The sequence below is a fragment of the Carex rostrata genome, chromosome 25, assembly GCF_964058835.1.
Source record: "Carex rostrata chromosome 25, lpCarRost1.2, whole genome shotgun sequence".
NCBI lineage: Eukaryota > Viridiplantae > Streptophyta > Magnoliopsida > Poales > Cyperaceae > Carex > Carex rostrata.
The window spans coordinates 1627621-1642500 of record NC_135942.1 but is presented as its reverse complement, the minus strand read 5'-3'; the positions used below and the strand labels follow the sequence as shown (position 1 = coordinate 1642500).

The window sequence follows — 14880 nt, the reverse complement described above, 5'->3', positions numbered from 1 at the left end:
TACCTTATGAAAAAAAAAATGACAGCTGGAGTTTTTTGGCATTTTTTGCGGGGTTAATTGCGGGGTGGGAGGTGCGGGGTTAATTATCAGCCTCCTTAAAAAAAATAACTCAAAAGTCATTTTTTTGGAAAAATTTCAAATTGAATTACTAGGTTCGCACATATGAGTGCGTATTCGCCCAGGTACCTGAGGTGCAATTTAAAAGAACAAACGGTCTAGATTAATTCCAGTTGGGCCAAACTCAATTCGGAACTGGTTGGGACTGTAGGGGGTCTGCTTTGAGATTCGTGCCACATGAAAAGAACGGTTAAGATTTATAGATTGTACCTCAGGTACCTAGGGTGATACGGATTCCGCACATATTATATGTGCAACCTAAGAGTAATGGAGCGAGAGAGCATATGAGACAAGAGCGAGATGAGAGCAAATTAACAAAAGACGGAAAGAGAAGAGAGACGAGATGAGATGAGAAATGGAGAGAGTTTGATCTGACAAAATTTTAATTTGATTGGCTATTCGACTTGGTTCGAACTCGACCCTCCGATTTTTTTATTTATATCCAAAAAATAAATTAAATTTTAAAAAATAACCGAACCGCTGTGGAATTTGAAATCTATCCAAACCGGTTAACCGGACCCTTTAAAAGAGTCCGGTTAACCGTTAACCGGAAATTTGGTTTGGGTCCGGTTAATGGTTAACCGGATTCGTTGGTTCGGTTCACCGTTAACCGAACCCGATTTTTTTTTTTTACTTTTTTTTAAAACAGAAAATTTTAAATTTTTTTATTTTTCTATTGAAAATATACATGAAAATTCATATTTAGATTTATCAAATTTACACCAAAAAAATTTGTAAATCAAATATGAAATTTAAAATTATAGAAAAATACACATACACATACACATATACATATACATATACATAAATAATATACGGTTACCAATTTTTTTTTTTTTTTACTTTTTTTTAAAACAGAAAATTTTAAATTTTTTTATTTTTCTATTGAAAATATACATGAAAATTCGTATTTAGATTTATCAAATTTACACCAAAAAAATTTGTAAATCAAATATGAAATTTAAAATTATAGAAAATATACACATACACATACACATACACATACACATACACATACACATACACATACACATACACATACACATACACATACACATACACATATACATATACATATACATATACATATACATATACATTACATACATACATATACATTACATACATACATATACATTACATACACATACACATACACATACACATACACATAGACATACACATACACATACACATACACATACACATACACATACACATACACATACACATACACATACACATACACATACACATACACATATACATATACATATACATATTATTTTAAATTTCATATATAATTTAAATTTTTCTATAATTTTAAATTTCATATTTGATTTACAAATTTTTTTGGTGTAAATTTGATAAATCTAAATACAAATTTTCATGTATATTTTCAATAGAAAAATAAAAAAATTTAAAATTTTCTGTTTTAAAAAAAAGTAAAAAAAAAAAAAAAAATCGGGTTCGGTTAACGGTTAACCGAACCAACGAATCCGGTTAACCGGACCCAAACCAAATTTACGGTTAACGGTTAACCGGACTCTTTTAAAGGGTCCGGTTAACCGTTAACCGGAAATTTGGTCCGGTTAACGGTTAACCGGTTTGGGTAGATTTCAAATTCCACAGCCGGTTCGGTTATTTTTTAAAATTTAATTTATTTTTTGGATATAAATAAAAAAATCGGCTCGACCCTCTTCGAATGATAAAATTTGAGTCCAAGCCGAATTTGGACTTTATTCAGTTTAGACCCAACTCGATAGAGCCGGTCCAACTTATTAGCAGACCTATATGTAAAGTTGATGATATAACTCTTTTCATAAATCTAATAATATAATACTACTTTCTTATATTTCTATTTTTAAAATTATCTAAAGATATCTAGTTTGTTGGTTAATAAGTTCTGATTTTTTTTTAAATAAACATTTGTGTAGTCTTAAAAGTTGCACCAAATTTTGATATACATAGTGCATCTAAACTACAAAAAAAAAGTTATTTTACATTATTTATTAGTTCATATAATTGTTAAATATTAATTATTTACTTAACTGTTCCTATTTCTAAACAAATATAAATATTTTATATTATTTATTAGTTCATATAATTGTTAAAAAAAATATTCTGTACTTTACAAAATGTGAACAATTTATCTAATGCTTAGTACCCCTCCATTCTTTGGAATATTATCCTCTGCGGAGTTTTTTTCGTGCGGAGCTTTTAATCTGGTTCGTTCGTTTCGGATCGGACGGAACAGATTAGATCTTGCTCAAATTGAAAAAAAAATTCTCAAAATTTGCGGAACTTTTAATCGGGTCCGTCCGATCCGAAACGAACGGACCAGATTAAAAGCTCTGCAGAGGATACGCTCCCCCATTCTTTACCCAATGTCCAGCTTCATAAAACTGCGAGTCCGTGTCCCCAAGGTACCTGAGGTGCAATTGAAAATAACGGGACGGCTCAGATTAATCTCAACTAGCTCAAACTCAATCCGGAATCTGAAACCTGTTGAGATAAGACTGTAGGATTTGCTTTGAGATTCTTGCCACGTTAAGGCAAAACGGTCCAGATTTATAACTTGCACTTCAGCTACCTGTTAGGGCAAAACGGTCCGGATCTATGACTTGCACATCAGGATACTGGTGATACGGATTCGTAACGTAAGAGGCGGACCCCATGCACAGTCCAAATAATATAGCGGTTGGTCCTACCTGCAGTAACTTACACCACTGACAGCAAGCAAGAAGAAAACAGCACAAAAATTAGAATTCACTTCTTAAGTGAATGCGCGCTGAGTGAGTATCCTCTGAGATATCTCATATTTTGCGTGACCGACGTGTCCGGTGCCTATTCGGGGGTGACGTAGGGGCCAGTATTATTTGAGCTTTGATATTCGCGCAGAACGTATTGTAACAGTTGAGATTTTCCAAAAAGTCACGCAAAATATGAGATATCTCAGAGGATGCGAATTCATGCGCGCTGGTGCAAAACCAAAGAAAGAGATAAAACGCTATTTTTGCTCAACAATTCTTCCGGCCTTCTCCTTCACTTAGTCTTAGTGAGAGCGATAAATAACTCAGTGAGAGTGATAAATAGGAGGATCTGCTTCCATGGCAACTTCTCCTCTTATCCACCTACAGATCCCATCCCACAACGGTCACATTTCTTCTACTTCCCTCTTTTCCTCGAGTAATTCTGTTGTCCCTCCTTTAAGAATCCAAAACCAACACCATCGCTGGTCTCCGCTTAGGTGCTCTGGCTCTTCCAACGGCCGGCCATCGGGCCCCACTGACAAAGACTCTGAGCGGATCCTTGAGGAAAAGCGCCGCGCTGAGCTTGCGGCTCGAATTGCGTCTGGCGAGTTCACTGTGCCAGAATCAGGGTAATTTCATTTTTTTTTTGTGTCTCATGTGGATTCGATTCATATATCAGTAATAGATTTAATTATATGTTTTTGCGTCAAGATTTTAGGTCATTCTGCCTCCAGATCATTTTTTCTTTGGATTGGGTTATTTCGTTTTATAATATCCTAGTAATTTCGTAATACTCTTTAATAAATGAAATAAGATGGTGTACAGAACTAATAACCAGCAAAAACTAATCTGGAGTTTCAATAGACATATTCTTAAAAAAGGTTTTGAAGTATGAGTTTTTCTTAAACAAGCAGCAAACTTGCAACCAGTTTCCATAAAACTAGAAACAAATACAAACAAGTTTACATATGAGAGTAATTAGGCATAAAGTTTGTTAAGTTTTAAAAAGCATTGCTAAAAATTAGCTGATAAGCTGCACCTAAACATCACATTATCAAAGCCTTGATCTTGAGAGGTGTAGGCAAACACCAAAGATGTTTGTAATTATAACTAATTACTCCCTCTCCCCAAAACTCAACCAATCATATAAGGACTAAACAGTAAATTTACCAGAGGCTTCCCATCTTCAAACAGTCTGATGTGCTCTATTTTTTAACTGACCCTTATCATGCACCAGATTATTAAATTATTGTAATTAGTACATAACTAGCCAGTTATTTGTCTACTAAATTGCAATGCACCTGATTATACTTCCAAGCTTGCTATACTATCAACTCAGAGTAAGAGAAAATGGAATCTGGGGAAAATTGTACATAGGGAATGCTCACGAAGCCATCTATCCTTCCAAAATTTAGTTTAATCACCCTTAGCAACCACGTGATTAACTCAGCCATTACAAATATCCTGTAAAGTTGTTACATGTAAAGCTTTCTATTTCTTGTACTTTTGTATTTGTTTGCTATCAACTTCCGTCACTCTTCCTTCAATCAAGGGGCACTATTTATTTTGACAAGTTCCTTGCCATAAGAATTGCATCCTAAGGGCATCAATTTTTTTTCTTATAATGGAAAGGGTAATTTATATATTATGATTGGGTTTCATTTCTAGCCTACCCCAACTTGTTTGGGACTAAAGGCTTGGTTGTTGTTGTTGGAAAGGGTAACTATATAATGATATCATGTACAGAGGAGAGCATTCCCTCCAAGAGATAAAAGAAAGTATGCTATATTGCTTGTAAGATCATTGTACACCAAGATAGATTGACCAAGTCAAAACGGAAGTAACAAAATCCGTTGGTGCGTAAATCATTCCCTTGAACAAATATGCAGAATTTGACCCACCTTTTATTTTAACTATATATGTTGATTAAGACTGTTAGGAATGTCAGAAGTTAGGATATTCTGTAAATAACTTTCCAAGAGAGATTAGTTCATTCATTCATTTGTTTATTTTCTCCGATCTCTTGTTGTCTCAACAAAAGATGGGTTTCTCTTGTGCGGGCAGTGGGGGGGTTCTTCTCAAGATTAACCGGTGAGGATAAGGTCCAGCGGGGCCCGGCAATACCTCGAGCAAGAGGTTCATTAGCGGCAGTAGGAGGCCAAGCTTTCTTTCTCCCTCTCTATGATCTCTTTCTAACCTATGGTGGCATCTTTCGCCTCGTATTTGGTCCCAAGGTATTATTTTGCACAATTTTTATTTTCTAAGCTGATTTGAAGAACAAATCTGGCCATGTATGCTGGTAGAGAAGAATCCTGTGCCAGTAAATCAGGCTGCACAAAAACCAGCTCAGTGTACTGACACATCCAAGCATAAATTGCACAAGATTTGTAAATAAAAGGTCATTGCAGGTATATGAGATGATGATAGCAATATCTAACGAGCAAAACTAGGGTGTTCTTATAAAGATTCGTTGAAATCAATAAACTTCACGAGTGATATGTTTATACGCAAAATTTATAAATTTTGGATTTAATTTAGTATAATATCAATTGGTCAAATAAGAAGGTTTATTAATTCATTTCAATGCATTCATTTTTCATAATATTTTTACTGCTTGACTTTATACTAAATTAAATCGAAAATTTATGAATTTTGCATGTAAATGCATCACCCATAAAGTAGATCAGTTTCAACGATTTGGATTTGTCGTTTGAAATTAATCCAATAGGTTTTGGCGTTAAACTCACCAAGCGGCATGGTCAGCTTAAGAGCACCCTAGTTCTACTCATATCTATAAATAAGTATTGAGTATTGACCATGGTCCAACACATTAATTCTTGGTATGAACTTGGACAGTTCACAGTTTGGTCCTGATGTTATGCTATATATATTATTTTTTTCTCTCTTGTAGTCCTTTCTCATAGTTTCAGATCCAGCAATTGCTAAGCACATACTGAGAGACAACTCCAAAGCTTACTCTAAGGTTTGATCACCTCTAGCTGTATTCCTGAATTACTAATGTTGTAATTTGATAATGCATACACTAGTATATTTTAGGGATAATTGATTTAGGTGAGTGCAGGGGATTTTAGCAGAAATATTGGATTTTGTGATGGGGAAGGGATTGATCCCAGCTGACGGTGAGATTTGGCGTGTCAGGAGGCGTGCAATTGTTCCTGCTTTACATCAGAAGGTAATAATATACTTGCTTTGCTAAACTCCATGTTGATCAAATTTATACAATTAGTCTTTCCACTTATGAAAACTTGGAAAACACAAGAATTGATATGTTCAGGATCAAAACATTTAAATCTTGAAAATATTCATATTCAACAGATGTCAAGAAATTAAAAATTTCCCCTATGGATTTATGTAGGACTTTGTTTGTTGTTCCTTGCTTGCCAAAGAATTATTTTTTCAAATTATTTTCTCATTTTGAAGTGCAGTACGTGGCTGCCATGATTAGCCTCTTTAGTGAAGCTTCATGTAAGCTCTGTGGAAATTTAGAGAAAGCAGCATCGGATGGAGAAGATGTGGAAATGGAATCACTGTTTTCAAGGTTGACATTAGATGTTATTGGCAAGGCAGTTTTTAATTATGATTTTGATTCCTTGACTCATGACAACGGAATTGTTGAGGTAGTTATTCATTCATTCATTTATTTTACAATATTCAGAGAAGTTTAGGCTAATAAGGATCCAACAATATTCAGAGAAGTTTAGGCTATTAAGCTTCAGTTAAGAGATGTTCTCTAATTCTGTTCTTTACTGGCAATCTAACAAAATAAAATGCAAAATGTTCAATATTGTGGTAGAGTGATGCTGTACTATAGTGTCCCCTTCATTTTAATTTCTCCTGTCCTTCTGTGATTAGGCAGTATACATCGTCTTGAGAGAAGCTGAGATGAGAAGTACAGCACCTATTCCTGTATGGGAAATTCCCATATGGAAAGACATATCCCCTCGTCAGAGAAAAGTAAATGAAGCTCTGAAGTTAATTAATGATACGTTGGATGAATTAATCAGCATTTGCAAGGTAAGACGCTCTTATTTTACATGTAAGTTGTGTGTGAGTAACTTGTATGTGTGGGTTTTTCGTTTTTCGAGTTTCTGCAATATTATGGTTAATATGTTGTGATATATTAATAAGCATACATGTTGTCTGCTACTATTGCAGCAAAGCAAAGAGCAGAACCAATAAAATTAAAGAAATGCAAAAGATAACTTAATTGCCCCAGAACTTTTCATATCAACTCAAAATGAGATGTATAAAGAAAAACCCACATCTGGCATCATAACCAAGTTCGTGCAAACTATAATTTGATATCTAAATCTGCCTTATTTTTTCTTGCTTTTAAACATGGGCATGGGCAAAGCCAAAGCTTGTTAGAAATGACCACAATATTTCCAACACAGAGATCTAACAATTTGGTAAATTTGCAAATGACTTGAACTGTATTTAGTTGCAATTTGCTAATGACTGTAGAGTGTGATTTGCAAAATTTCTTCTTTCTAAATTTGATTTGCTTGACATGAGTATAGGTCGGTTTTTTTTGGATCTAGTTAAAAAAAGAAGAAGAAAGAACATAACACTGATATCTCATCTTCCTGACTGTAAATTAGCATCATCTTTTGGTTGATTTCCTTTTGTACATTGTTGTCATGCAATTGTAGAAAATGGTAGAGCAAGAGGATTTGCAATTTCATGAGGAATACATGAATGAACAAGACCCCAGCATTCTCCACTTTCTCTTGGCTTCTGGTGATGATGTACGGGTTACTCTTTTCTTCTATGCATAGCGCATATTGGTCCGTACTATGGATCAATATCTCTATTTTGAAAGTCCAAACAATTGATCCAAATTGTTCAACATGATCTTCATATGAAAATGCACTTGTAGATCAAATTTTACATTTTTTAGAACTTTTTTACTATTTGTTTAGTTCTAGACCATTCAGAAGTAGTGATTTTCCACATGTCTAAAAAAAATAATAAAAAAACTAAAAAATGTAAATTCAGTATACATGATTTTCTACATGTTAAACAGTTCAGATCGACTGTTTGGACTTTGAAAATGAAGTTATTGATCCATTGGATGAACTAATTTGTGCTATTCATATTACCACAGCCTCACTCTTTCTACTTCTAACATAATTCATTAATTTTTTCCTTGTGAAGGAGAATGTAACTTTCTGTTCATTTGTAGGTTTCTAGCAAACAGCTGAGAGATGATTTAATGACTATGCTTATAGCAGGTCACGAAACATCAGCTGCTGTCTTAACATGGACCTTTTATCTTCTTTCAAAGGTATCAATGCTGCAATTTTTTTTTTTGGCTTTCAAATAATCAAGTGGACTCTCGATAGCCCTAGTTAGCTGTGTAACAATTCAGTTTAGTGATAGAAAACCAACATAATTGGGACTAGAGTGGTGGTCAGCTTGATACTATCAAAAAAGGGGCCCACGTACTGCTGCTAGGCAGGACAAATTTAGTGTTATACACTCATTGTGTTTTTATTATGTGCAGGAGCCAGAAGTCATGGCCAAGCTCCAAGAGGAGGTAATTATTTTATTTTATGAAAAATAAGACTCCTAGTTAATATCTTTTTTTTAACTACTTAAAACCATGAAATCAGATAATAATATTATTCTTTCCTTAGGTTGATAGAGTTTTAGGGGATCGCATGCCAACAATTGATGATGTGAAGAAACTCGTCTATACTACTCGAGTGATAAATGAAGTAATGTTTTAAAAAATATATTTTGTCTTGTTTGGAATTAATTTCAGTAACCAACTAAATTTAAGCTCTAATGTTTTATACATTTATGCAGTCATTAAGATTGTACCCTCAACCACCAGTCTTAATTAGGCGTTCAATGGAAGATGATGTGCTTGGTGGTTACCCTATTGGAAAGTAAGAGTTTTCATCATTTTCTTATTTTTCTTTTATTGTTTGTTTCAGTGAATAATGCTCTGGTTTTGAATTTTAAATTGTGGAAGGTACTCAGAGCCCTTTTCCATAAATTTTTCTACAAATGGAGAAGTTAAAGTATAGGTCCCTGCTTTTGGTGCACTTTTTACCCGTTACCTTTACTTTAACAACACAAGTGAAATCATAAATGTAACTTTTTGAATTGTTGATGTGATAGGGAAGAGGATATATTCATATCTGTATGGAACCTCCATCGATGCCCCAAAAATTGGACTGATGCTGACAAATTCAAGCCTGAGAGGTGGCCTCTAGATGGACCTAATCCAAATGAAATCAATCAAAATTTCAGGTTTGCATGCGTCTTTTATCCCTTGTAATATATTAAAAAATTTCACCTTCCTCAGACAGAAAAAAATAAACTATAAGATATAAGAACACATATCAAGAATCTGTCTTCGCCAACTGATATCGGAACTGATTAGCTCATTATTTTTTCTTTCTGGTTCTTTTATTGGAATTTTTTAGTATTAATTTATATATTTTACCCATTATGACAAAATTAGACTTGGCTACCTGTTCTCTGTGTTAAGCTTGCCATACAGTCAAAATAAAACCATTATCAACCAGCCTATATTGCAATACTATATTAGTTTAAGAACTGCTTCATGCTGCTTATAAATTGTTTTTTTTTTTTTACTGTTCTTTTTTCAATGTTTCTCAGCTACTTGCCTTTTGGGGGTGGTCCAAGGAAATGTGTTGGTGACATGTTTGCTACTTTTGAAGTAATGTCTTGTTTTAGTTTTATTTTATATTATGTATATAGTAAGCATACTTTAATTGACCTTTTAGCTAATGATAAGTTGATTAACAAATTGCCGCCATTAACTATCTTCTTCTACAGAATGTGGTAGCTACAGCAATGCTTGTCAGAAGATTCGACTTTCAATTAGCCCCTAATGCACCACCTGTACGTATTCTATTTATATCATATTTATAAAATTGGGAATCTTTTGTTTGGTCAAATATCAAGGATGCACCTAGGGGTGTTCATTGGGTCCAATTTATTTGATTTTCAACCGAACCGAACAAGTTTGGATTAAATGGTTTGGTTTTTCGATTTAAATGGATTGGTTCGGTTGAATTTTGAATTACTTCGGTTTTTTATATTTGGTTTGGTTTAGATTTTTCAAAACCAAAAAGACCGAACTGACCAAACTTTATATGATTCAAATCCATACTTTATATATAACATATTTAATATCAGAGCATCTACATCCCTGAAACTATTAGAGTTTCTAATCTGATGTGGCAGTTTCTAATCCAGTTTCAAGGATGTGGGAGAGTTTCTTATTTAGAAACTATGCAGGAAAGTTTCTTATTAAGAAACTGTTTATAAACTCTATGTTGGCTAAATGATTGGCTCAAATTGTTTCTCCTTTTTAATTTGTTGCTGACGTGGCTTAATAGAAACTCTAAAATGAGTTTCAGGGATGTGAGAGTTAGAAACTTTAGAGACCATAATTTTTAAAAAGTAGTTAACAGTTATTTAGAAATCCTGTTGAGTTTTATGTTGAGTTTTAGGGATGTAGATGCTCTCAACAGCTTATATTTTGGTTGGGATATTTGAGAACATCTACATATATAGTATGGAATTGAACAATATCTGTAATGTCAACAACTTATATATATAATTCATATTTTTTGTATATGATTATTAAATGTATTTGTGTATGTATTGAGTTTTGACCTTCTAAAATTTAATCTCTCTTATTTCAGTTCAACCAAACAAACTTAAATTTACTTTGGGGTTAAGTTGTTATTCGGTTGACAAGTTTAATTTGGTTGGTTCGGTTATATTTTTGAAAACCGAATAAAATTTTGGTTTTGACTATTTTAATTCGGTTTTAACCCAATGTACACCCCTAGATGCACCAACCTATCTATTTGCTCTTTTTGTCCAAGTCCCAATTTTTTTTTTTGGGCAACAGCTGCAGAAACAGTAAAAGTTTCTGTTAATGTTTTCTTTCCTGTGATAATTTGTAAACATTTGCTAATTAAACATTTCTTGTGGGGAATAATTTGATTTTACTTTTGAAACCTCATACTGATAAAATATACATTTAATAATGGCTGATAAATCTGAATAGGTGGAAATGACAACTGGTGCCACAATTCACACAACCGAGGGCTTGAAGATGACTGTCACACGTCGCACTAGACCTCCTATAATTCCGAATCTGGAGACAAAAGTAGTATCTGACAGTCAATCTACCAGCTTTGACCAGTCAGAAATTGAAAAACTACCTACAAAAGGTGATCAGACAAGCGAGGTCACTGCCAAATTTTGATTACACTACTTAAAATTTATGATTTATGATTTAAATAGCCCCTTTATTGACTTTAGGTGTAAATATTCAGATGGAAAACTTTTATATGACCAGCTCTACATATTAAAATTGTTACATAGATCTAGTTCCTTTCAGATCACCATATCATATAACGTTCAGTTTGCTTTAGTTATGAAAATTTAGTGAAGATTGAATAAAACGAAGACACAGCAATCGTTACATCTTTGTGGACAGAGAATAACAAAAAATAGTTTTCTTCAAGCTTACATGCCCCTAGGGTGTTTTTTAGTATTTTTTATTTCTTCATGTTATGTGTACTGGTAATTAATATGGGGGAATTTCATGTACCCCCCTCAAAAACTTCAATATTATTCCCACAAATTTTTATAATGGTTTCATTTGGGTTGTAAAATCTCGAAGAGAACATGGATTTTGAATTTTTATAGAAATATTTAGGCCCCGACTGGCTTTGTCCCCTTTAGAATTTTATTTAGCCTTCTCTTAAATCCTTCTTTGTAATTTGGGTTAAATTTAGGATTAAAATTAGAATAATCTATCCTCCCCCCCCCCCCCCCCCCCCCCCCCCCCCCGCCCTCACCAACACACCAGATGAAAATCCTGGATCATTTCAGCAAAGCTTATTCATAACTGTTTGATTTTCAAGCAAAAAACAATTTTATTTATTCGCATTGTTATTTACATATCTTTTCAAGTCGGCCAGTGTATTTACAAAAACACGTCATAATGACATCAGAATATTACATCCTCATCATTTCAGCAAAGCTTCCAGCTCTTGAAGAACATCCTTACGAGTAATGATTCCTATCATAGAAATTTAATTATTAGCTTGTTAGTTTGATATAGTTACTATTATAAGCCTTGTATGCGTAGAAAACAAATTATTGGTCTGGTACCATTTTTGAATGCTTGCTGGTCTGAGTTTGATTTTCATTCCAGTTTATTATTTTTCAATGTTTGCTTTTGTTTCTGCATGTCACAATTGTATTCTGGATTCAATTTGGCTCTTTTGAGGCACCGAAAATGTCCACGCTTTACTACCAGGTTGCTATATTTAAATTATGTTGCCAGGGGTGGTGAGGTGCTTAAATAAAATGAGAGTAAAGAAAGGAAGGAGAGACAAAGGGAGAGATTTGAAGATTTGACTTAACCAACCTATGACCCGCCTTTCCTTGTTTACTACAGGTATCCTGTGTACCTTATTCTTCAGCATCAGAGCTGCTGCATCTGTATAAACAATATCATATCACCAATTTAAGAACTCTTGATACGAAAATTTTTCTGGTAACATATTGAGCTAATTTTCAGGAGCAGATCAAATTGTTGTAGAGAACATTTACCCATTACTGTTTTGTCTTCTGACAGAGTAATTGCGGGAGATGACATCATTTCGCCAATCCTCGTTTGTAACTGCAACAAACAATAAAAGTTATTTTTGATAACCCAATATTCATTTGATTAGTAAACATGTAGATTTTGTGTGTGAGAGAGAGAGAGAGATATCTGACCCCATGAGATGCTTTGGCCTGATCATTCTTGGAGATTACCCCTATACATATGAGGTTCCCGTCAACCACAGGAAGTGTCGAGACAGCTTCAAAGTGATGCGCTACCTCCTCCAGTGTCTGATCTGACATGGCAGTGCGTACTGGTGTAGACATGACCTCACTCACTCCTGTCGCCATACCCTGCGTCTACCACACGAAGAAGATCGAAACATCAATTACACGACAAGTTATCATGACCTAATTTGTAAAAGAAATGAAAAAATAATACCAAGTTCTGTCATAGTTTGTGGCTAAAAAAAACTGGCATAATTATTTTTCCTGAAAGGTCAATTTTCAACACCAACTGAAATAACAGTAGGGCTGATGATTTAGTTAGTTTCTACACCTTAGGAGAAGATTTGATCCGTTGTGACTCGAGATATGCACGAAGATCATCATAACTAAGAAGTGAGAAATTCTCTGACCACTCGCCGGAGATGATCCCTTCAGGATTTTCATCCATCTCCAGCCTGAGCCCACATGAAAAGGTCGATGCAAGTGGTGCCTTCAACAACTTCCGGCAATTCCGCCTACATGAACTGGTGTTGCTGCGCATCGGGCTACGTAAGATATTAGGGGAGGTGCCAAGAAAAGAATTGATGCAAGCCATTGATGTAACAATGGAAGAATAGGTGGTGCTGATCAGATCGGTTAATTGGAATAAGTTTGATGGAGAAGTGCTACTGTGAAGATCTTTAAGTAGGACTGTAGAAATGGAGGAATCAATGCAAAACGGGGAATGCAGAGCTGGAAGGTGGGGCCCATCAAGTGCATGGATCATTTTCGTAGTCTTTGGAATTGAAAGGTGGTTTGGTCCTTGGTGGGGCCAAATTGAGCTTATCCAAAGTGAAATAATCCAATTAATTTCAATATATAAATAGTAATGTGTAAATTGTCCACCATTCAAATTACAATGTATATATATTATATTGAAATTCGACCTAAAAAACATTATTACAAACAAGTGCTTAACTATATATTGATACTTCTATATGCCATTGCTCTATATATGTCACTGTTAATCAAGGTGCCGACTTAGCTAAAGTGCAAATTGCATTAATACTCGGTTTTCAACCCCACTGGGAGTGCCGAAAAGTCGGATAAAGATATTGACAGTGTTGTTTTAGCTTTATACAATGCATGGACAATATGGATCAAAATGAAAAGTCATATGACTTATGCATTGCGTGAAGTTAAAATAATATTGTCAATATTTTTATCTGAAAAGCCGATCCAGAGCATGAAATTGCTAACATCATATATATCTCAAGCCAAGAATGTTTCACCTATAGAAGTACAAAGAAACTAATGATATGGATTTTTTTGTTGAAAAAAATAATTTGATAGTTTCAATTAATGTTTGGATTAACAAGAGTCCTTGCTTAGTCCTGCCACAACTGAAACTTAGCTTTTGTTTTTCCTACATAAAATAAATGTTACCTATCTTTATGATTATATTTATGGCGTTTTTGGCATATTTTACGCAAAATGTATATTTTTGTTTTTTGGGAATAAATTTAGATTATTCTTTAACGAACATCCGTGTGGGTTGAATCGTTCTGGCGTCGATCCGACTGTCAGTGGATTGAATCTTTTTTAATAGACCATAGTATATTAGAATGTAGAATCCTTCAATTTCATCAATATAAGATAATATGATATATACAGATTTCTAGATCTTTATTTCACAGATAACATTTGGTATAATTAGATTATATCTTTTTCACGAGAAAAGATATGTCGTAACAGCTCACACAAGATCCAAAAGAGAAATTCCAATTCTAAATTCTACTGAAAATAAGTGTAGAGGAGCCTGGCCGAGTTGGCAATGACCGTGTGTCACCACGTGGCAACATCTGAGGTGGCAAGTTTTTATTGGGTGCAGAGATTCCTAGTGACCTACAGTGTAAATAGACTTTACGATAAGATTTCTGGTGCACGTATATTGACGTATATGCAAGAAAGAATTTGTCGACACATGCTGAGAAAAGGAGGCCAAAGACAAACTGTGCTTTTGCAGTAGGAATTTTGTCTGTTTCGCAAAATCAAGCAGCCGTGATAAAACCGGTGATGACGTGTGTCTCGTCGCTGGAATTTGTTCCACAGTTTACATAAATCACAATCGGTGACAATCAGTGTTATTGAAATCGGACCGGATCCAACA

General features: G+C 34.3%; 2 protein-coding genes across 2 annotated transcripts; one reads left to right on the top strand and one right to left on the bottom strand.

The window, feature by feature from the left end:
- Positions 1-3090: 3090 nt before the first annotated feature.
- Positions 3091-11317, top strand: CYP97A3 (cytochrome P450, family 97, subfamily A, polypeptide 3). The gene is made up of 15 exons (XM_078292150.1): positions 3091-3499; positions 4912-5104; positions 5782-5853; positions 5953-6063; positions 6317-6508; positions 6744-6905; positions 7544-7639; positions 8077-8178; positions 8398-8430; positions 8531-8611; positions 8703-8785; positions 9021-9152; positions 9525-9585; positions 9705-9770; positions 10951-11317. Exons 1-15 carry the CDS (start codon positions 3228-3230, stop codon positions 11149-11151), a joined length of 1857 nt encoding a protein of 618 aa, XP_078148276.1. The 5' UTR covers positions 3091-3227; the 3' UTR covers positions 11152-11317.
- A 485-nt stretch (positions 11318-11802) lies between these two features.
- On the bottom strand, positions 11803-13553 carry LOC144543759 (uncharacterized). The gene is made up of 5 exons (XM_078292152.1): positions 13063-13553; positions 12678-12863; positions 12510-12579; positions 12325-12396; positions 11803-11973 (listed from the first exon to the last, which is right to left on the bottom strand). The coding sequence occupies exons 1-5, from the start codon at positions 13495-13497 to the stop codon at positions 11921-11923; spliced, it is 816 nt and encodes a 271-aa protein (XP_078148278.1). The 5' UTR covers positions 13498-13553; the 3' UTR covers positions 11803-11920.
- Positions 13554-14880: the final 1327 nt, after the last annotated feature.